At 33.0% G+C, this 25,467-nt stretch overlaps 4 protein-coding genes across 5 annotated transcripts in view; all 4 read right to left on the bottom strand.

Annotated features, from left to right (window-relative positions):
• The window catches only part of LOC146935444 (disease resistance protein RPM1-like), a 56,065-nt gene that overhangs the window by 13,818 nt on the left and 16,780 nt on the right, over positions 1–25,467 (bottom strand). The window contains exon 2 of one of the 2 annotated variants that reach the window (XM_085750638.1): positions 14,467–14,831. The exons of the other annotated variant lie outside the window; for it this stretch is intronic. The gene's annotated coding sequence lies outside the window, so the exon portion shown is untranslated. Of the gene's footprint in view, positions 1–14,466; positions 14,832–25,467 lie in introns of those variants that run through there. 2 annotated transcript variants of the gene reach the window in all.
• Positions 7,535–9,057, bottom strand: LOC146935447 (histone H3.3-like). The gene is made up of 3 exons (XM_085750641.1): positions 8,057–9,057; positions 7,822–7,915; positions 7,535–7,720 (listed from the first exon to the last, which is right to left on the bottom strand). Exons 1-3 carry the CDS (start codon positions 8,173–8,175, stop codon positions 7,550–7,552), a joined length of 384 nt encoding a protein of 127 aa, XP_085606767.1. The 5' UTR covers positions 8,176–9,057; the 3' UTR covers positions 7,535–7,549.
• Positions 11,365–12,450, bottom strand: LOC146935446 (uncharacterized). Its single transcript, XM_085749055.1, has 2 exons — positions 12,021–12,450; positions 11,365–11,897 (listed from the first exon to the last, which is right to left on the bottom strand). The coding sequence occupies exons 1-2, from the start codon at positions 12,448–12,450 to the stop codon at positions 11,365–11,367; spliced, it is 963 nt and encodes a 320-aa protein (XP_085605181.1).
• LOC146935445 (disease resistance protein RPM1-like) lies at positions 14,467–18,110 on the bottom strand. Its single transcript, XM_085750632.1, has 2 exons — positions 15,009–18,110; positions 14,467–14,831 (listed from the first exon to the last, which is right to left on the bottom strand). The coding sequence occupies exon 1, from the start codon at positions 17,899–17,901 to the stop codon at positions 15,055–15,057; it is 2,847 nt and encodes a 948-aa protein (XP_085606758.1). The 5' UTR covers positions 17,902–18,110; the 3' UTR covers positions 14,467–14,831; positions 15,009–15,054.

Here is a 25,467-nt window from a genome sequence, read left to right as displayed (position 1 = left end):
CATAATATTCAGAACCTTGAAGAATATACTATATCATCTCAATCTATATTAGTAGAAAATATCATTACAACTTAAGAACCAAAAAAAAAAAGCTTCACAAACACATTGTCACAATTCAATTCCAACTAGTCACAACACATGTAGCCACCAATAACCATCTTCATAAGAACATCAACATTAATCACCTTCATCGTCTCACACAATTACATTAATAGACATCACAAAGTAATTCGTTAAAACATCACAACTTAACAACTTGACTCGACAACACGACTCAACTTGACAATGCACTCTTAACAACTTAACAACTTAAATCATCGTGAAACTTCTTGATATGCAAATGCATGTGGTACCATTCAGCAACGTAAATGAGCGTAATTAGGCTCTCGACATGTGAGCACAAAGGCTGCCGGGCCTAAAGCCCCCAACTTTAATGAGCACAAAGGCTGCCGGGCCTAAAGCCCCCAACTTTAATGAGCACAAAGGCTGCCGGGCCTAAAGCCCCCAACTTTAATGAGTATGCAATGGACTCAATCTTCCTACAACTTAGACAACAACGTGAACATCTTATACAATTCCATAATCATGGACAACTTCTTAATTCTTGCAACTTAGACCGACTCATGCAACTTCAAACTTTTAAATGATCAACATCATTAAACAGCACATATTAATTCATAGCATATCAACATCATAATATAACAGTATCAAATGATAATCAATCAACATTTAAGAATATCAAAAAGACATTTAGCAAAATACATATCATTCACACATGACCATTTAGAAGCACATCATTGAATATCACATCTTTAAATCACACATAATCATATTCCAATAGTTATCATATACATGTAGTATACCAATAATTACATTCAAATACATAACATCACATCTATATCAATCATTAAATAAGTCATCAATCTAAATAGTTGCAGCAATTCAAGCATAAGCACCCACAAATTTATCCATGACTTCAAGTACCACATATTCACATAATTTAAATCAAGCAACACCTTAATAATGTTTCTAATTCTTCTTTTAACCTCCCACATCTAAATTTGCACATTAATTAATTATTCTCTCAAAGGGCTACAACCATCGCGGTGAGCCCCGAATGAACTTTGGGAAATACGGCTTTCTCGTTCATCTCAATTAATTTACACTCATGATCTCGAACTCGTCTCTCTCACCCCATACCTAGATTGAAGCTTTCACAATACTCAAGAGAATAAATAGGACTCAACGGTGACAATGAACTCGAACAACCGGTTGATATGCGTCTCATCTTCATCAATTACAAATAAAATAAACACAAATCAATACAAAATAATTCATTTTATTTATCATTGATATTATGGTCTAAACTCTAAAGCCTATTTTATAATACGAATATTACGTACAGACTGATATAGATTTAGTCAAAGCAACTTTAATTGGTTTCATGCCTATTTCATCAATTGCATAACCTATAATTTAATCGATACATTTTTTTATAATTAAAATACAAATAGGTCAAAAATAGTAAAATAACCATTATAGGACAAGTACTTTATTTTGAAGGAAACCTAAAATCAAACATAGTCATAGCCACAAAAAGATATTGCCGTCAACTACCATTAAATCTTTAAAAAAAAGCATTCCTAGCTGAAAACATTCATCATATTTATATCTTTATAGCTTAATGGAATCTTAGGAAGAATGTGAATTACTTACCCTATGAAACATAGAAATTGCGTGATGCCTTTTTCCTCTCAGTGCTATACTAACGTTTCACTAGTATATCCCGTGATAGTTTCTCTCCTCTATGTTTACCAATTCGTCTTCTCGGTTCTCACGCAGTAACGACGCTAATTTACTTTCAATTTTCTTCTCACTGCTAGGTTAGGGTTTTTAAGTCTCTCTTAACCTAAATACATTGTATAATGACCAATCAACTTTAACACTGATTGGTTCATATCTTCTCTTCTACTAATTACGCCCACTCGACTATATACACCCATTCATTTATTCTCTTCACCCACTAATGGTATAAACTTTTATTTTACTCACTCATAACTAATATTATCCCCAAAAATACTCATAGTACACTACTATCTTTTTTTTTTTAAATGATTAAAATAATAAATCTATAAATAAAATATAACATTTTATATTATTTATAAATCAAATAAATACGTATAACATTATCACATCATAGCAACTACGCATATAAGGAAAAATAATCAAAATACTACTAAGACACCAAGATAATTATTTATAAAATAAATAATTAAATAAAATGATAGTTAAAAATAGTTAAAATAAAATATGCACACAATTCTTATTAATTCACACGATGTCCCAATAATAAGCATCATACATGTCAAATTAAAACCGCTTAAAATAATAAAAAGAGAATGAACATATAGAATATATATTATAAAAAATTTAGGGTGTTACAACTCTACCCCCCTTAAAAGAATTTCGTCCTCGAAATTCAGAACACAAGAAAAAATGAATATAATTATTTCTTATATATCTTAAACTATAAATTATTTCAAACACCAACTCACCATAAGCCTCACAATAATATAACAAAATATCAAAACTAGTTTTTCCCCAAAGACTCCCATCAACGAAAGAAGAACTTCAAAATAAATCAACCATAAAGCCCCAACACCAAGCTCAAAAAAAAAAAAAAATCATGACAATAGCAAACAAGTAATTGAAAATAAGAATTATCAACCCGTCATAGTTCCACTCATAACAACATAGGCTATAACCCAAATATAAATTATGAATTTCAACAAATAAAGAACCAACACCAATAACTCACTTTCTACATTGAAGTAAATCGTGACACATAGACTCCTAATACTAAATTATGGAGAGAGAACAATACATATTTACACCTTAATTAAGATAGACACTCATAAGATAAAATTGATTGATACTCACACTAATTTTTATTTTATTTTTCGAACAAATATATTTGACAAAAATAAAATGTTATTTCATTTTAACACATGTAACGTGCATTGTATGTATATTCATGGCAGCACAAGGATCAAACAAGGAAATATCACACAATAAAAACAAAATCATTATTACCTTTTGAACATGGCTAGCACAAAGTCAAGTATACTAGTTCAAGCAGCATTTTTTTTTTTATTCTAAACATTATAACCAATTTCTTCTCAAAATAGGAGGTGATCAAATACCAATTTAAGAAACTAAAATATTCAAAATAAACAAGTGTAGGAGGGGGAAAAACAATATAGATGTTCCAGTTATTCAAAAATATAGATGTTCCAGTTGGAAGGTTCTACACAAAAGGACGAAGAGTATGTTGATAGTGGAAAGAGGAACCAAATATCGTTTTTTTTTTTCTTTGAAGGAAAATGTCATTATTTATTTATTTTTATTTTTTTAACACCCAACATACTCATATATATAGAGGAGATACCATTACAAAGAATTGAGTACCTACTCTTATAGAGATCACATAAGTACAATAATAATCAATTCACGGGTCACCAAGACATGAAGTTCGCACAAGCATATTTGTTGCACAATAACATTACGTTAACACATACATATCATGCCCTTACTTTAATTATCAGGTAGGTCCATCAATTAATCAAGTTCAAATCATCATCCTGAGAAATTTTATAGACTAAAAAGAAAAAAAAAATCTCCAAAGCAACAAGAATGGTGTAAGTTAAATTACACAGGGTCAGATAGTAACTATGACATAAAATTCACTCAAGGGAGAGCTAAACTCGGTACTAATCTAGTAACAAAACAAAATACGCAAATCATAGAAAACTTAACATAGTACACACGAGAATAAGCAGAATACACACGACTGACACAAGATCCACACGATCTATTTGGACTACCTTAGATTTTTTTTTGGACATACTCGTATTAGTTTCTTAGTCTTCAATGACAACACAATGGAAGGAAAATGAAACTAAATTTTTTTTTACTATTTGCTGTTCTTTACTTGCAGTTCTTTAATGATCTGAAGAGTTGACTAAAACATTAATTTACTACAACTTAAAATTAAAATGAAAAAGATAACTCTAAGGGACTAATTAATTGCAATTTTATCACAGTAGCCTCACATGAACGAGGCAAGAAGAGCTAGCACTTATCATTCAACTATGCAACAAGTCAGCAACAAAGCAGAAACATGGATCAATACAAAAATACATTATCACAATTCACTTAGTCAGTCAAAACACAATCTTTGAGTGGGAAATAAAAGCAAAAATAAAGAAACAAGACTCGCTAGTCACTGGGCTAAAGGACAAACTGAGATAATCATAAAAAAAGTAACTCAAAGAGCACATGAAGACTAAATCAATACCAATGTAACATCTTAATAAATTGTATGTCAAGAGCCAAATGATCAAATAAAATAAAACAAATATGACAGATAAAACTGACACCTTAGTGACACTGCACCCCTCGGCCTGATTGGACAGACCTGCTCTGATACCACTAATGTGACACCCTAAATCCCAAAAATAATTATTACTATTATTTAATTAAAATTAGAGTTTGATTCGCAGCGGAAAATGTCAAATAAAAACTTCTCTAATGATATAGGAATTCTTCCACAAAATTTAGGATATCACATTGACTCATAACAAACATAATTCATATTTCACTTCATTAAAAATTATAGTAATAATAACATCGAAACTTTTTCTTTTGAAAATATTTCATTTTACATCATAGACAATGGTTTTCTTGCACAAAATTAAATAAGTAAGCATATCCCTTTTCCCGTGTCACTATCAGAGCGGTGCTTTTCCCCAAAATAACCGACGACACAAGACAAGTCCTCACGAAAAGCATGCACTTGACTCCAAGACTCATAACCTATATAACTACGGTTTCGCAACCGCAAGGCCAAGCCAGCAAACACAAACAACGAAGGGGTGAGTTCCGAGAACATGTAATAGTATAAAAAAAATGAGAAGAACACGTAAGCAATTAAGTCAAAGTCGTTTCACATCAAAAACATAATATTCAGAACCTTGAAGAATATACTATATCATCTCAATCTATATTAGTAGAAAATATCATTACAACTTAAGAACCAAAAAAAAAAAGCTTCACAAACACATTGTCACAATTCAATTCCAACTAGTCACAACACATGTAGCCACCAATAACCATCTTCATAAGAACATCAACATTAATCACCTTCATCGTCTCACACAATTACATTAATAGACATCACAAAGTAATTCGTTAAAACATCACAACTTAACAACTTGACTCGACAACACGACTCAACTTGACAATGCACTCTTAACAACTTAACAACTTAAATCATCGTGAAACTTCTTGATATGCAAATGCATGTGGTACCATTCAGCAACGTAAATGAGCGTAATTAGGCTCTCGACATGTGAGCACAAAGGCTGCCGGGCCTAAAGCCCCCAACTTTAATGAGCACAAAGGCTGCCGGGCCTAAAGCCCCCAACTTTAATGAGTATGCAATGGACTCAATCTTCCTACAACTTAGACAACAACGTGAACATCTTATACAATTCCATAATCATGGACAACTTCTTAATTCTTGCAACTTAGACCGACTCATGCAACTTCAAACTTTTAAATGATCAACATCATTAAACAGCACATATTAATTCATAGCATATCAACATCATAATATAACAGTATCAAATGATAATCAATCAACATTTAAGAATATCAAAAAGACATTTAGCAAAATACATATCATTCACACATGACCATTTAGAAGCACATCATTGAATATCACATCTTTAAATCACACATAATCATATTCCAATAGTTATCATATACATGTAGTATACCAATAATTACATTCAAATACATAACATCACATCTATATCAATCATTAAATAAGTCATCAATCTAAATAGTTGCAGCAATTCAAGCATAAGCACCCACAAATTTATCCATGACTTCAAGTACCACATATTCACATAATTTAAATCAAGCAACACCTTAATAATGTTTCTAATTCTTCTTTTAACCTCCCACATCTAAATTTGCACATTAATTAATTATTCTCTCAAAGGGCTACAACCATCGCGGTGAGCCCCGAATGAACTTTGGGAAATACGGCTTTCTCGTTCATCTCAATTAATTTACACTCATGATCTCGAACTCGTCTCTCTCACCCCATACCTAGATTGAAGCTTTCACAATACTCAAGAGAATAAATAGGACTCAACGGTGACAATGAACTCGAACAACCGGTTGATATGCGTCTCATCTTCATCAATTACAAATAAAATAAACACAAATCAATACAAAATAATTCATTTTATTTATCATTGATATTATGGTCTAAACTCTAAAGCCTATTTTATAATACGAATATTACGTACAGACTGATATAGATTTAGTCAAAGCAACTTTAATTGGTTTCATGCCTATTTCATCAATTGCATAACCTATAATTTAATCGATACATTTTTTTATAATTAAAATACAAATAGGTCAAAAATAGTAAAATAACCATTATAGGACAAGTACTTTATTTTGAAGGAAACCTAAAATCAAACATAGTCATAGCCACAAAAAGATATTGCCGTCAACTACCATTAAATCTTTAAAAAAAAGCATTCCTAGCTGAAAACATTCATCATATTTATATCTTTATAGCTTAATGGAATCTTAGGAAGAATGTGAATTACTTACCCTATGAAACATAGAAATTGCGTGATGCCTTTTTCCTCTCAGTGCTATACTAACGTTTCACTAGTATATCCCGTGATAGTTTCTCTCCTCTATGTTTACCAATTCGTCTTCTCGGTTCTCACGCAGTAACGACGCTAATTTACTTTCAATTTTCTTCTCACTGCTAGGTTAGGGTTTTTAAGTCTCTCTTAACCTAAATACATTGTATAATGACCAATCAACTTTAACACTGATTGGTTCATATCTTCTCTTCTACTAATTACGCCCACTCGACTATATACACCCATTCATTTATTCTCTTCACCCACTAATGGTATAAACTTTTATTTTACTCACTCATAACTAATATTATCCCCAAAAATACTCATAGTACACTACTATCTTTTTTTTTTAAATGATTAAAATAATAAATCTATAAATAAAATATAACATTTTATATTATTTATAAATCAAATAAATACGTATTACATTATCACATCATAGCAACTACGCATATAAGGAAAAATAATCAAAATACTACTAAGACACCAAGATAATTATTTATAAAATAAATAATTAAATAAAATGATAGTTAAAAATAGTTAAAATAAAATATGCACACAATTCTTATTAATTCACACGATGTCCCAATAATAAGCATCATACATGTCAAATTAAAACCGCTTAAAATAATAAAAAGAGAATGAACATATAGAATATATATTATAAAAAATTTAGGGTGTTACAAATACCAACATATAACATAACAAAATATCACATAAATCATGTAAATCATACCAATCATATAAATATATTCTAAAACTAATTAAAATAATTAAATAAAAAGGAGGGCGTTACAAAAAGCACCTTCACCACCCTAAGCACGTTCACCGCGAATGCGACGAGAAAGCTGAATGTCCTTTGGCATAATTGTCACCCTCTTAGCATGAATTGCACACAGATTGGTGTCCTCAAACAATCCAACCAGGTAAGCCTCAGCTGCTTCCTGGAGTGCAAGAACTGCATGGCTCTGGAATTTCAGATCTGTCTATAACAACAATATCAAAAACAAAAATTACAAATTAAATAAACCAAAGAGGAACAAGATTTCACACAAACTCGATTATGAAACTAATTAACAATATTTACCTTGAAATCTTGAGCAATTTCACGGACAAGACGCTGAAATGGAAGCTTGCGGATCAAAAGCTCAGTACTCTTCTGGTAGTACTTACGGATCTCACTGTAAATAACATCAATCGAAAATTAACAACAACGAAAACCTAAAAATCATAAACCACAAATTCAAAATTCCTAAAAATTATGAATCCAAAATTCAAATTCAAAATTGAAAACCTAAAAAATTAGGGGAAAACGAAATTACCGAAGTGCGACTGTTCCAGGACGGTAACAGTGAGGTTTTTTGACTCCTCTAGTAGTAGGAGCAGATTTCCTGCTTGTCCTCAAGGTTGTAAAATGGCAGCCAATACTTCCAGTTCTCATATGCTTTGACAACAATACTCCACTCCTGCCATAGAACTAATAAAACAACATTTTGACCTTGCAAACAACAATTGAATAGATCAAGGCAAGGAGCTATGGCCATCAAACTTGATTTTGGATAGGATAGAGGGAAATAGACATATCTAGCACAATTGATTGAAAGTACAGATGACAAGTAATGAAATTTGAAGAAATTGCAGCCATAATTAATCCAAGCAAATGAAGTTCTCTTGACAATTGTTAGACAAAGCACAAGCAACCAACAAGAAATTACAATGGATAATGCAGCTCCCACATGTCCAAGTTTCTGAGGCAAGATGAAGCAATACACTTTTTGAATAGGGGAATATGTCAAAACACTATCATGAGCCATAAAAGTAACAAGATGGTCATATATGTGAGAACTTCCTTTAACCCCATTGATGTGTATGAGTCTATTAGCAGTAAGGGCATGAATGATAACGATTGCTAGAAAGTATAGAATGGATGAAAACCATATAAGTGACACTTTCACCAAGCACTTGAACTCTTTCACTTGTTGCATGTTGCAAAGACTCCATAGATAAGCTGTTGAACCACTTGGATTTATTTTGGCTTTGTTCAATATCTTGAATTGATATGTGCAAGGAAGCTTTGAATTAACAAACTTGGGTTGCAAGAAATCAGAGAGTGAAAGGATTGGATGCTGAGCAGGTAGCACAAGTCTTAATTTCTTGACTACAACCACAAAGACTTGAACAATACTACTGATGGGGCTACCACTTGATTTAACTTTAACATGTGAATTAGCCCCCATGAAAACCCCACACCTGACATGAACCACAAAGCAGCATGAATTCCCAAACCAATTGCTAACACCCAACAAGTAAAATCAATGGAAAATGTAGCTTTAATGTGAACTAGTCTCAATTGAAATCTCAGAACCCAACAAATAAGAACATCCATACATGTGGTGGGTGGGTTAAAAATCAAGTAAAACAGCATACTTTGATTATGGAAGTGGTGAATCACAGAGTGAAGGATTGCATGGTCAAATAGCTCAATAATAAGATAGATGCAGTACTCATAATCCTCAAGAATAGTGATCACAATATTCACACTAGCACACTCAAACTCTAGCTTGCAGTTAAAAGTTGAAAAAGTCTCATGAAAATTGACACAACAAACTATAGTTTTTTTCTCTAAACCTTTGTAAACCTTCCAACCAATGGAATAATAATTCCTCTTTGCAAACAATTTTCCACATACATATTCCAACCAATACCTCAAACTTTTCATAATTTTCAGAACATGAAATCCATAACCAATAGAATTCCCATGAAGGGATTGCTTGCAATGATAGTTTGACGGGGTAGTCAAGATCCCCATGCTTAGTCATCGACGAAAACCCCTTCATCTCTATTGAAGATGTTCGAATGGTGGAGATGAAAGCCAATAATGATGACTTTATCGCTGATTCTGATTCCAGCAGTGGTGGCACAGGTAGATATGTGACCGTGTTTTGTGGTTCCGGCGAGGTCGTCGTGAAACATGAATCTGGAGGTTTTGGTGGTGGAATTGTGATCGGAGGTGGAGGCTGAGAATGTGATAGTGAGGCTGACGGCGTGGGAAGTGAATCTGTGTGATTTTCTTCTCCCACCGAGTTGAAATCAATCGAAAAATTCGAATCGAAGAAAATGAAACCCTAACATCGAGAAAACGGAAAACAAATCAGTTACGGCGGTGAACGGTGGTTACCTTGGTGGCGAGCTGCTTCCTTGGAGTCGGCGCAATCCCGCCGTGAATCAATCGAAAAACGACGTCGGAGTTACGCGCGCGAGCAAGGGTTAGTCGTATGAGGTAGGAGAAGATTGTGGGGACTGATTGTGGGGTCTGAGGTGAGAACCATGGGATCATTACAAGTGTCCAATTATCTGATGGTTGTGATTAACTTATGCATGGTGCATAAGTTATGGCTTATGCACCATAACTTTTGCCGATAAGAACACACAATAATGACCTAATTAATTGTTCGGATAAAAACGAAAGAGACATATGCTAAATAATGACCTATTTTTGACTATGATACAACGAGAACAATTAACAATGACCTAAAACACGAAAATAGAGGTTAAGATGGTTAGAGCATGGTTCTTAAATTGACTATCTCTGTTAAAAACAGACACGGTCTTTGTGCTGCTACCATTTAGATTATATAATTTGAACTGATTTTTTTCTTAAATTCTTGGTGAAAGAGGAGATATATGAGGTGTTCGAATATTATAATCCCGAAAAATAAAGAAACACGCCCTATACATGGGGTGTTTCAGATTATGAAATTTGAACTACTTATTGTGTTCGGATTGTATAATCCGAATAGGTGAAAAACTTATTTTCCATCCAAACATAGGGGGAGAGTCATTTCAGATTCTATAATAGAACATTTTCATAAAATAAAATAAAATAGGACACCTGAGAAATGCATAAGATGAGAAAGGTAAATGCCTTATTTTAATTTATGCTTGCGAACAAAATAAAATGGATGGATCCTCTAAAAAAAAAAAAAGGATGGATGAGTAACATACACGTCCTCCTAATTAACTAAAATCAACTAAGAGTAGCATCTATCTATATTGGTTAAGCGAGATAAAGTTATTTTTGCAAATGAAGAGGTTTTGATTATTTCAAAGGGTTAAAGAAAAACTCCCACCAAAATCAGATTTGCTTCCGATTTAAATATTAGTCTCATAGTGAGTTCAAATGATACAAGTTATGGAGATAGAGTCTATTCAGTCAAATCTATGTATGTAATAGGGTCTTCATTACATTAGAGACCGATTAAAGGACAATTCTATCAAGATTATTAAAGGAGCTTTCATTCACATTGATCTTGATAGTATTGTCCAAGGGAGGAGACAAAATAAGATCTTGAACTTTCTGTTATATGTAGAAGGGGATGTTATAGAGGAAATCACAAGTATGGAGGGAAAATGGATTAACATTGTATATTAAAAGATTACAAAGGAAGGATTACAAGTATATATACAGATTGTGTGAAAGAGAAGTCTCTAAATGGAAACAAGACAAAAAAGGAGTCACGTGATCAGTTGCACCAGTATCTATGATCCAAGTGCAATCAGAAGGGGAAACATTACCTGTCAGCTTAGGAAGCTGAGGATGAGTGGATGACTCACCAACATAGGCAGAGAACTAACAAATATGATGATTTGTGGATTGAGATTTGGATGAATTTAGGAGCTGTAAGAGTTGCATCATCTGCTCTGGGCTGAATTGCTGATTTGATACTACTGTTAAGGTATCTGATTGAGGAACAGATGAATTCACAGAATCATCACTAGTCAAATTGTTAACAGAGGTGCTATTCTTGGTTTTATATCCAGGTGGAAATCCATGTTTGAGATAACATTCATCCACAATGTGATGTAATCTATTACATAAAGTACATTGTTTGGGAGGACCCTGTCCTCTACCATAACTGCCTCTGCTAGAATTAACACCATTACCACGACCATAGCTAGGTATCTCTGAAGCTGCATAGAGAATCTTGGAATCACCATAAGCTACACCAAGAAGCTGATTTTCTTGTTGTAAAACCAAAGAATAGACTTTACCAATCGATGGTAAGGGTTCCATAAGCAAGATTTGGGATTTGACATTACCAAAGGAATCATTCAAACCTTTCAAGAAACATATAACATACTCTGATTCACGAAGCTTTTTAACTTTTGAAATGCATCCACAAGAACACTCAATAGTGCAAGAACAATCTTCAATCAGACGTAAATCTTCCAAATCATCCTAAAGAGATTTAAGGGCAGTGTAGAAATCAGAGATAGAACGTTCACCTTGCTTGATGGAATGGAGTTCTTGAAGCAGGTCAGAGAAACGAAAATGGTCACCTTTGGTGAACCATTCTTTCAAGTCATCCCATAGTGTTTTGGCATTATCAATGTAGACAACACTGGAAGCAATCACAGGAGAAAGGGTACTATTGATCAAAGAAACCACCATGCCATTGCATCGTTCCCATGAATCGAAGTGTGCATCATCTTCAGGGGGCATAGGAAGCTTACCATTGACGAACTTCAGCTTATTCTTTGCAAGGAGAGCGCGCTTAAGGGATTTTCTCCAAGACTGGTAATTGCTACCAATGAGAGGAGGGGAGACAAGAATAGCACCAGGATTTTCACCAGGGTGAAGATAATATGGAGAAGTAACAATGGGATAGGAATCTCCATTGTTAGAGGTCTGAGAAGTAGTAGAAATATCTTCCATGGAAAAAGGGAAGAAGAAGAAGAAGAGAAAAGGAAAATTATGATGAATGCGGAAGAACAATGTTCACTGATACCATATAGAGGAAATCACAAGTATAGAGAGAAAATGGATTAACATTGTATATTGAAAGATTACGAAGGAAGGATTACAAGTATATATACAGTGTGTGTGAAAGAGAAGTCTCTAACTAACTGTAACAGCCCTTAACCAATCATAACTACCTGTAACTAGAGTTAGTTTATCAGTTAAGTCTGGTTCTAATGTACAAAATACAGCTGGCTTGCATATCAAGTTACTATATTATTAAGGCTTAGTATCGAACAGATGTAGTGCTTTTTTGCTTATTTATTAATTTATTAAATGCTAAAACTCAATTTTTTTACCACCCAATACAACTATGAATGATAAATTAGTCTTGTAAAAAAGTGATTCATGAGCATGAGTGCATCATTTCTAAGAGTCACCATGAGATATTATTATTAATAACAGTGATGTGATGTGATGTTAATGACTAATATATAACTGTCCTTTAAAGTTACAATGTCAAATCCTTACCCCTAAACAAATAGTATATCTTGAACAAAAATGGATTTTGGGATTTAAAGCCATTACACACATTTGTAAGAGGATTTGATGGTAACATATCTCAACATACAAAAACAATTGGCTTGAAGTAAACCGTGGAAAGTCAACAAACAAAAATGTTTGGAAGTAGTTACGATTAAAGTCAGAATGAGAATTTTGTCTGATAACTATGTTATTGATGTGAAGTATCCACCATATTTTTCCATCCACAATACTCGAATTCGGAACCTTTCTTAAGAAATCAGAGTCTACTTTCACTCAGAGCAATGTAAAATTGATGTGATCCACCTCAAATCAGAAGAAGAAGGTGATTGTACTAGTTTCCACCACCAGATGATCCACCAGTCAGAAGAAGAAGGTGATCGTTTAAATAATGTATTTGGCGTACCATTCATATCAATTCATTCTCTAATCAAATTATACGTATTTCCCATTTGTTAGAAGTTTGGAATCTCAGCTCTGAGTAGTATAATTTCTGAATGATCTCATGATTCAGGAACTGATTATAGCAAGTGATATGCTGCATTTGTTTTTATCTAACCATAGTTAGTTAGCTCTAGTTAGTTATCAACCAAATAACCAACTAGTTTAGTTAAATACTCACATATAAATAGCTAGCTTACTGTTACTCAGTAAATACTGTATCACAATTTACACATAATATGTTGTTTGAGTAGATTGTAGGTGCAGTTGGAACACCGAGTTTGGAGTAGCTCCATTTGTTAAAGATATTTCAACAAAATCATTTCTCTGTTTATTCAAATCTGTCCAGTTTTGAAAGTTCTTTCTTATACCAAGAGAAAGTTTTCTAACACAATAAATTTCCCTATGAATCTTCGAAGTGTACAGCAAGCGTGATTTCAACAACTTTAGGAATGAGTTGATGGACCATGATCCTTTAAAGAGAATTTGACAGCAAGTTATTTCTTGCAGAAATTTGGTGTATTCCACATGAGCAGCAAGTCATCTACATATTTTAGAAAATATGCAGCGATAAAACCTGATACGTAGATGAAGAGCGAAGTGTATGACTTTGAATTTATAAATAAATAGTCGGTGAGAGGAAGTTGCAGAGAGCTTAAACTAGGCTCAGGTACAAATTTAGACCATACAAGACCTTTGTTGAAGTTGTGGGATTTTAGATAAAAGAATAAGAACCTTGAATGTTATTGATACCGACTTGATTGTAGCCTGATACCAAAGTCTAAAAACTAATCCCTATTTATAGGGATAGACAAATTCAACCTTAAATTAAGAACAAATCATATGGTTATAAACTAATCATAGGAAGTAACTTCATATACTCTAATACAATATTAAAGATATTGTAAGATACTACCTTTTTCAACTTTTAAAAATAATGAAGAAATGATGAATGTATGAAACCGGTTGGCTGAGACACATACATGTCCTCCACCATTAGCATCAGTCTTTGTTAGCAAAATAAACATATTCATTCAAATGAAGTGGTTTTGATTATCATTACAAGGGATGAAGAAAAGTTCAAACCAATCTTAAATAGTTAAACAACACAAATGGTAAAAGTAGGAAAGAAATGTCAAAATGACGTCCGAACGGAGTCTATATATACAAGATTTTGAATCAACACTTCCACAATCAAATTATAAAACACCACAAATGACAGAAAGATAAAAGAAGCCAAAGTCATTCAGTGAATGGAATCCACACAGTCTTTTCTTGATTATTGCAGGGTGAGAAGAAAATATTTACTTTAAACTGAAGCACTGTAGAACAAAACACGTCATCTTCGAGTAGTATCACGGAGAACCAAATTTCTGTTCGCATTGACACAAAAAACAATCAAGTCATTTATCTCATACTCAACTTAATTAAACACATTAAATCTTTTTCAAAACAAAATGAAACACATTAAATGAAATGTCGTTATAAAACTGAATGCTAGTGCAAGAATGCTTTATAAGAGAAGCATTGCTTTATCAGAGGAAAAGTACCTTCATATTTTGAAGCTCGATAGACACAAAATCATTCTCAATTTGCTTATGACTCCTTGGAAGACGAGTGAATAGTGCGAATTGCATAGTCAAAGAATTTTGGGCCACTCGAGTGATGAATGGATACAAGAGGAACATGCTTGATTATCCAGTAGTTTTTTCCTTTGTCTGGATCAATGCTTTCAACAAATTCAGCTGGCATTTCTGTGAAGTTAATAGCTTTGAGTTTATCCAAGAACCTGATTCCTGAGGATACCTCCTTCAGCTGGGGGATTCTGTCCATGGTAAGATATTCAAGTGAGATCAAAGTTCCTTCATCTATACGAACAGTATGTACTCTATTCAAGCGACTGAGATCTAGTTTCCTCAATTTTAGAAACCCGCCATTCTGAAAATGTAAAATTTCACCATCATAGGCGTTGTCCCATAGACCGAACTTCAACAAATATGGCAAGTTTTTCAGTGACTGTAACGGATCATTTTTCAACTGAGATAAAGCCAGCTTTATCTCAACAAGATACTCCAGTTTTGGAATCCATTCAGGCAATGAATCTAGTTTAGTTTTCAAATGAAGTCGTCGAAGCTGGGGTGGAGACGAGACAAAGTTCAAGTTAATTGATTCATCTTCACCTATTGTAGTGATATTAAGATTTTCAAGGTGTTTCATTTCTACTATTGCAGCACATAAGGCATTCCCATGTTCTCTTCTCACATGCCTTAAACCTAACCTCCTTAACTGCCTTAACATTTTCATCTCTTGAATGAGATCTACCCCCCCATGATCTACCTCCACATAATATAGGTTTTGAAGGGAAGTCAAGTTTTTAATACCTTTTTCCATGAACACACCAGTTGTAAAGCCCAAAAGAGAATACTTTTCTTCATAGTTACGGTGGAAAGCAAGAAGGTGCCTTAGCTTTTTGAGCTTGTTTATTTCACTTGGTATCTCATGCACAAGTGTGTCTCTTAAATCCAATGTCTCTAAGTTCTGTAGTTCACCAACAGATTTAGGAAGAGCCTGTATCTTTGTATTCCTTAGGTTTAAGTACCTTAAGTGAAAAAGATTCCCCAAATTTTTAGGAATATGATTCAAGGATGTACCTTGAATGTCAAGTACCTTCAAAATACTAGACTTTGAACAAAGCTTATCCATGATATGCTCCAACGGTTTACCTTTTTCAAAAACATGAATAGCACGGAAATGTGAATTGTTGGTGCTCATCTGAACATTGTCGGGACTAGTGACTATAGATAGGCGTCTAGTTTTTCCAACCGCCAATGATTCATTATCTTCACGCACAGAATGACAAAAACTCAAATCCTTCATTTTTCTAATGATCACTTGCCGCAATAAATCATGGACTTGACATATTTGAACTTTCCCTTCAAAGCCAACATTTGAGACCTGAACCAGACTTCTGTGAATCAATTCATACAAGTATTCCTCTGCTATATGCTCTGGAGTTCTTCTCTCATCCGATTTAACAAACCCTTCAGCTATCCATTGTCGAGTTAATCTCTTATGATTAATAGAGTAGTCCTCTGGATATATTCCAAAATACAAAATGCAGGGTTTCAAGTAGTAGGGCAGGCCATCGTAACTAAGTGATAAAATCTTTGTTAGACTTGTTAAATGAGCATTACGTCCCAACTCCAAGCTCAGATTTTGACTCACCTTTTCCCATTCAATTATTGTTTTATATTTTGTTGAAAGTAGACCGCCGATAGCCACAATTGCCAAAGGTAGCTGCTTGCATTTTCGAACAATATCTATTGACATAGCCTCAAGCTCCGGTGGACAATGCCCATCAAGATCGAATCTAAATACTTTCTTGCAGAAGAGTTCCCATGCTTTGTTTGGAGTCAAAAGCTGCAAGTTGTGAACATGAACTAGAAAGGATTTCTTGAAAAAATCTGTAACTTGCATCATTCTAGTTGTGATTATGATCCTACTACCTTTATTGTTGTTAGGCATAGCAAATTCAACCTGGTCAGAAAAATCTTCTTGCCATACATCATCAAAGAATATCAAATACCTCTTATGTTGCAGGTATTGCCTCACTTCTACAATCAGTGATTTGTCATCCAATTTGCGTAACTTATTTGGAAGAGGGTCTTCAGTTGCCTGACAAAATTGCTCCATCATGTTTATCAACAAACCTCTCACAGTGTATGATTGAGAAACTGCGATGCAAGCACGACAATCAAAGTGTGTTGCTACCGGTTGGCTATCAAAAACTAGCTTGGCAAGAGTGGTTTTTCCTAGACCTCCCATTCCTACCACCGAAATCACTGTGCGTTCAGCTACACCCTCCAATAACCAACTAGACATTTCTTCTCTTGGGCCTTCGAATCCTACAATTTCTCTTTCTTCAATGAAAAGGGAAGACAGTCTTGGATCACGCCATCTTCCATTTTCTGTCTCTCTAATGCCGTTGCTGCTTGATGATCCTTGTTCGTGTGAAATTTGAAAGTTATACCTCTCACTTCTTTCCTTGATTCCACGAACCGACAACTTAATGTCTCGAATCTCAGATGCTATATGATGACGGGTAATCAAAGTTTTGATTAGGCTTGCAATCTTGTAGAATAAAGATCCACCGCATCCTGGAAGATTGGATTTTGCCATATGCATCAGTCGATGGTATTCATCGATGATATCTTCAATGTGAAATGATGCTTCTCTCAGCTGCTTCACCCAAGTTCTTATTCCATCATTTATGTCTGCTTCATCTGCTGCCCTTCTATCTGCATCTTTGAGGAAGACTTGAATGCTTTCTAGTTCATCTTTGATGTCTGTAAATTCTGTGTGTACACCTCTAAGAAGATTTGTTTCTTCTTTTAGGAATTGGAACACTTCCGCTAGGGCAAATAATACTGCAGTTTCTGCCATTTCACTCTCATCTCATACTGCTAGGCTATTGGAATTATGTGTATATCAATCTAGTACTGTCTTTACTTTTGTTATCAGCATATGGTAACGTGATTAATGGAACATGATTAGTTTTATCAATTTAGTATTAGTATTATATGCAGACAATGTTTTCTCAAAGAAAAAAGGTTTATTATTCTGTAATTTTAGCACTGAATGTGATCATGTATGAATGATTGTTTTATGCAATGCTTTTATTTATGCTTACCCATTAAAATACAACAGGTTTAACCAATAAGAAATATAGCTTTGAGACCAGTACTGTTAGAGTTCTGCATCGGATAAAAGATGGCCTCGACATATGTTTATAAATTAGTCAATTTTCACTTCACAAGACGGTTTTGTAGGGTTGTGCTATGCCCAATCACAATTTTTAAAATGGTAACAGAGTCTCCTCCAAAATCCATTGAGCCACCTGTTACAAATTTCCGTTATTAAGATGGCATGAACATACCAATCTTCACCTCATAAACTGGTTTTGTGGCGTTATGTTAGGCCCAACCACGCATATGTCTTTCAAGTATGGTTAAATATTTAGAGTTATGTGATACTCCAATTGATTGAGTATCAATTTCTAGGAAGCAACCGAGTATATCTAATGCCATTTCTTGGATGATTATGGTTGGTTGTGACCAAATGCCATTTCTTGGTCATGTTAGCATCTGAGAATTACTCCTAAGATTAAGTCATCTGGGACCACATCCTAGAAAACAATTTTTTTCTGTTTTTATAATAACTAGTGGATGTTAGCTTCCAATTTCCAAGTAACTTGTTTAATGTAGGTGGGCGTGGTTGACTATAATGAATATTCTCACTACTACTAGGTAGGAAGTTACATAACTAATGATATGCAACCGTATGTTTATCGTTTGACATGGATTTATTGTGCAGTCATTATTGTTACATGGATAGCTAGTATCTTAATGTTATTTTTTGTATTCTTTTTAGATATGGGATTGTAGAAGACAAGTTCTAAAACCATGGTATGGATGGATCACATTTTATGGTAAAAATAGAGTCCTTGTGCTCTCTTTATCTCACAAGCATCATATTTCACTACTACAATTTTGATTTTTAATAGCGCAACTGATAAAAAGCTATTAAAAATGCAACACACAACAAATAATAGCGCTTCTGAAACGGGCACTATTATAGGCGGCTTCTAGAGAGTCTTGCAGACAAAACGCTATTATTGTGATCTTATTTCATTCAAAAACTCATTAGCATAAATCATCATTTTTTAAGCATCAACTTGTGGTTTGAAATACGTGAACATTTAATGTCATTCAAAAAGTCATTAGTAAACTATTCAAGGTTGATTTACAAACAGAAGTCAAGTTGAAATATTCTTTCTCAATCCCCGAGATCAATTTGTATGAGTTATTCAAGGTTATAATATAATCAAGTATAAGGGTCTTGTTAACCAGTGCCCCCGAGGGCACTCTTTAAAGATCCTAAATTTAGCAATTATTATTTTAAAATGTCAACTGTTATAATTTCCAATGCATTGAATACTCAATTTTCCAGAGAAAAAAAATTACCATTTAAAGTGCTTAAAGAGTACCCTAGGGACACTTGTTAACATTTTCCTATAATCAATTCAAATATGTATCTCTCACACCCCCAAACTAATTGCAGGTTCAACAAAACTTTATCAATCATACCTCTAATAAGTAAAGTTATTTTTAAATGGCATAACCACATTTTAATAATAGATGTTACACCATAAACTCCTAAGTTTCTACTCGAACATCAAGTGTTGGTTTAACAAATTGTTGAAATATTTACTCAATAAACAATAAAAGCAAAAAAATAAAAGTATGATGTAGACAAAGCTACTATCCTTCTTGTCCATATGTTGCACCATCATTAGCACCATGCATAGACACAACGATAGCAAACTTATATTAGAATTTGGAGTTATACTAACAAAATGATCATAGGTAGTCAAAAGTACAACGTTGAATATAGAGAAAAGAATACATCTAACCAAATACATCATATCTATATTTGTAGATACAATCTTCTAGTGAAGGTTACTTACATCGAATGTTCAAGTGAAGGTTAGTTACAATCTTTTATCTGCGTCCAAACCACATTATCTTTTTTTACCTCATGTTATGTTGTTAATCACATAGGCTTGACCCTTTAAAAGATATAGCAGCATACATGGGTGAAGGGAATATTCACGATGGGGTAGCCTTGGATACCCAATTTTCTTTGATATTTTTTATAAGGTAGTGTATTTTTATGTTTAGCTATTCTAATGATGTAGATTTAGTTATTCCAAATACATTTATTTGTAAAAAGTATTAGTAGAAACATGAAAGACAAAATTATCACTTGATACTTGAGTTTATTTTTCTTATTTTGACACTTTCAATATCTATCGTAACTACATACCGAGTTTTGTCAACAATGATAGATGTAAAAATCATATTCGTAAAATATTATTTTACTTTTTCTATATATTTGGCCCCTTCGTAAAATTTTGGTTAGATTCGTTATTGGTGGTATAGCGGATAACATGACAGCGTTTGTTGCAAAGACTAAAAATAAAGTGCAAAGTAAACATAAATAATCAAAAAATTAAAAATACATCAAGATTAAAGATTCCTTCATAGTTAATAATTAAAGATCCTATAGTACAAAACAGTAGAACTTACATGTGTTTATAAGTGGGGGGAATCCTCACCTCACAAGCCGATACATGTATTTATGCATATGTCTTTCAAGTATGGTTGAAGATTTAGAAATATGGGATAATTTATTGATTATCAAGTTTTAAGATGTTTTGTAGGGTTGTGTTAGACCGAACCACAATTTCTAAGATGATATCAGCATCTTCTCCAAGATACATTGGTCCACCTGCTACAAGTTTCTGCTATCGAGATATGGAATGAGCATGTGTTTATAAGTGAGAGTAATCCTCACCTTACAAGCCGATTTTATGAGGTCGGTTAGATCCAACCACAATTTCAGAAGTACGCGTATGACTTTCAAGCATGGTTGAAGATTTAGAATTATGTGATAATTTATTGATTATTCATTTCTAGGAAACAACCGAGTATATCTAAATTAAGATCATCTGGGACCAGGGACCACATACTAGAAAACAAATTTTCTTTTCTAGTGGATGTTATTTTCCAAATAACTTGTTTATTGTAGGTGGGCCTGTTTGACTATAATGAATACTGTCACTACTACTAGGAAGTTACATAACTAATTATATGCAACCATTTTTATGGATTGACATGGATTTGTTATGCCGTAATTATTGTTACATGGATACCTAGTATCTTAATGTTATTTTTTGTATTCTTTTTAGATATGGGATTGTAGAAGACATGTTCTAAAACCATGGCATGGATCGATCACATTTTATGGTAAAAATAGAGTATTTGTGTTCTCTTTATCTCACAAGCATCATACTAGCTAAATCGAGTGCCGATACTTATGGTAAAATTGAGCTTCAACAGTCAAAGGAAAGGAATGCCTATACTTTCGTTATCAGCATATGGAACGTGATGAATGGAACGGGATTACTTTTTTTTCAACTTTGTATTATATGCAGATCATGTTTGTCAAAGAAAAAAGGTTTATTATCTGTAATTTTACCACGGAATGTGATCAAGTATGAATTACTCCCTTCCCTCCGTTCCATTATAATTGTCACTTTTGCATAATTTTTTTGTTTCTAATTTAATTAACTGTCGTTTTCAAAGTTCAAAGTATCATTAATTGTGGCTTTACCTATATTACCCCTATATGTTTATTGGGGAGATTGAAATGAATGAAACTAGTATGGAGCCCATGGCAAGCACGGGTGATTATTGTTATTTGCAACTCGCCAATTCCTAGTTAAAAAAAAAGAGTTAACATGGATCATTGTAATAAAATTTTAGAATTAAAATACGTTGTATATTGTGAGGTATTTAGGCAAAGGAAAATATTTGAGGGTTATTTGAGCCATACTTACAACACATTTGTAGTCGTGGCATTATTGTCGTTGTGGGATTAGTGACTGATGTGAAATAAAATCAGACTCAAATATTGTTTCAAAAACAAATCAGGATGGCAGCCAAATTTTTGTGAATTGTTGGAAATTGAAGATATGGATATGTAAACAAATAATGAATTAGATTGTTTTCTAATTTTAGGTAACTTGACAATTACCTGTTAATACATGCAAGTTTGTTGCATAATTGTAAACATGTATGAGTATACATTTGTGTACATGTTGTAGAACTTGAATTAAGATGTACGAAAGTAAAATAAAATATTCAATCCAGACTCAAACCAAATTGTCTTCAAATCCGGGATCATTTTGTACCATATTCATTTTCGGTATGAGAATTTTGTCGCCCGCTTGGCAGTTGCCCTAAGAAAGTTCATGGCCAAATCATTGAATGTTACCCTATTTCCATTGCATAACCGAATTGTCTAATCAATGTGTTTTATTAGCATTGCATGGTATCATCTTTAAGCCTTAACTTTTGGTTTGGAATATGTAACACCCGTTTCGATTATTTAATTATTTTAATGAGTTTTAGAATATATTTATATGATTAGTGTGATTTATAAGATTTATGTGATTTATATGATTTTAGAGAAATTTATGAGACGTTGTGACTTATTTTATTGTTTAATGAAATAAGATTCGAAAATAAAATAAATATTAAGTTATGGGGTTATTTTGTGTAGAAATATATTTGTTATTTGATGTAGAGATATATTTGTTATTTTGTGTAGAAATATATATGTTATTTGGTATAGAAATATATTTGTTATTTTGTGTAGAAATATATATGTTATTTAGTGTAGAAATATATTTGTTATTTTGTGTGGAAATATATATGTTATCTGGTGTAGAAATATATTTGTTATTCAGTGAAGAGGTATATTTGTTATTTGGTGTTAAAATATTATATACATATATATTTTGATGAAATATGCTATTATTTATGTGTTTGGTGTATTAATATTATTAAGTGGGAGAGATATATATTTAATTTAGAAATAAATAAGATTATGAGGAAAAGAGTAATGTTTAGGTGTAAGAGAAATTAGATGAGGGGTTATAAATAAGAGAAGTTAGATTTAGAAAGACATAGAACGTACGATCAGTTTTTGGAGAAAACAAGGTTTAGAGAGAAGAGAAGAGAAGAGAAGAGAAGACAAAGAGAAGAGAGAAGAGGCTGCATCGATAATTCTAAGGTAAGGGTGAGACTAACATTCAATCTTATTATGTGTATGATTTGGGTGTCTTTTCATGTTTAGAAACGTTTAAACAAACTTTGGGACCAAATTTGGGCTTAGGGGATTCAAAATTGGGATTTTGGGATGAAAAATGGAGTTTTCCCGAGAGCTATATCTGACAGCATTCTCTGTTTCATGTTTTTGCATCTTTTTCACACATTTCAGTTATGAATTGGCTTTAGGTGTAAACACAAACGTTTTAGGTATGGATGTTAGCTTTATAATGCCGTTGGTTTGACTTCAAAAGGATTTATAGAACTTGAGTTATGGTCAAATTACTGCACGTAGGTCATAGTGAATTTTTATGGACTTTCAACTCAACTTTTCCGCATTTAAAATGAAAACTGGTATTGATCGGTACATAATTGGTCTTAGGCGTAAACATGAAAGTTTTAGATAATTTTGTTAGCTTTCCAGTGACTTTGGTTTGATGTGAATATGATTTTTATTTTTTGAGTTATGATGAAAATACTCCAAGGATGTCTTAGCGAAATTGTACGGTGACAACATTCTTTGTTTCATGTTTTTGCGTTTTGTTCATATGTCTGTTTTGAATTGATCTTTGTTGTAAACATGAAAGTTGTTGATAATTGTGATATCTTTCCAGTAGCCTTGGTTTGACATGAAAATATGTTGTGCATGATTATTTATGTTCTTACAAAGATGCATGATGAATTGTTGATACTTGAATACGATGATATATGATGAATTAATTGTGTGCTGTCATGTTGCTGTTAATATTATCAATGTGATATTGTTATATGAGTATTAATGTGATTTATATATGATGTTTTAAGATGCTAAGAGGTTAAGATGTTAGGACGTTAAGATGATATGAAGTTGTTAAGTCGTCGAGTCGTTATGAAGTCGTCAAGTTGTTAAGATGTCATAGATGTTCATGAAGTTTCTAAGACGTAAGATGTTGAGTCCATGCATACTCATTTATAGATGAGGGCTCATGCCCTGGAGCTTTTGCTCAACCCACGACGATGAGGGCTTATGCCCTAGGAGCTTTTGCTCAACCCACGACGATGAGGGCTTATGCCCTATGAGTATATTTATGCTCAATGACGATGAGGGCTTATGCCCTAGAATGGTACCACATGCATTTGCATTTCATGATGATTTGAGATGGTTTAAGACGTTAAGAGTAGCATAGTCGAGTTTAGATGCATTGTCAAGTCAAGATGTTAAGTTGTGATGTTTTAACGAAGTGACTATAGATGAATGATTATGAAAATGTTTATGATGAATGATTATGAAGTTGTTTATGGTGAATGGTTATGAAGTTGTTTATGATGATTGATTATGAAGTGGTTTATGATGATGATGTTATGTTGATGCTATATGATTTATGATATGATGTCTATGTCTATTAGATGATGATATGTGACGATGTTATGATTATTAATTGATGATATGTGATGATGTTATGTTTATTATTTGATGATATGTGATGATTGTTTGCGATTAGTATTTGATGATATTTGATGATGCTTTTATGAATATATTTATGATGATATATGATGACGTTTATGTTTTTACTTATGATGCTTTAAGATGATGTCTTATGATTATATTTATGAAGATATATGATGATGTTTATGATTGTATTTTTGATGATGTATGATGAAGTTTATGACTAATGTAGGAAGATTAATGATGCTAGTTAATGAAATTTAAGATGTTAGATATAATTGTTGAATTATATGCCTAATATTATTATTTTGTGAAATCTCACCCCTTCTGCTTGAAAATGTTGCTCTTCGTATGGGTAACTTGCAGGTAACCAAGATTAGTTGCGGTCGTGAGTGGACTCCTCACAAGTGTGTGTGTCTTAGGTGCTCTGATACGTAACGGGATGAGATTATGTCTTTACTTTCTGTTCCTTACGTATTACTTTATGAATATTTCAAGAATTGATGTTGAACTAAGTTTTATGAGATTTTATATTGAGGCCCTTGTGGCAAAGATTATTTAAGTTGTCAAACTATTCCACTGCGAAGTTTTAAATATTATGTTGTTGAACGTTTTGAAGGATAAATTATTATTTATTCCATTTATGATTTTTAAGAAATGTGACATTCCGTTTTATGATGAAAAACTCTGATTTTATTTATGAAAATTTTACGTTGGGAAAACGGGGTGTTACAGAATACATGAATACTTTATGTCATTCAAAAACTAATTAACATATGCATCGTTTTTAGCCTCAACTTGTGGAAATACCTGAACACTTTATGCAAATTGGATTCCCTGCTGTATATT

This window comes from Medicago sativa, chromosome 3, assembly GCF_051527215.1.
Source record: "Medicago sativa cultivar Bolivia chromosome 3, Bolivia_mono, whole genome shotgun sequence".
In the NCBI taxonomy this organism is placed as follows: Eukaryota; Viridiplantae; Streptophyta; class Magnoliopsida; order Fabales; family Fabaceae; genus Medicago; species Medicago sativa.
The sequence above is the reverse complement of the archived record's forward strand: the minus strand, read 5'-3'. Positions and strand labels throughout refer to the sequence as shown.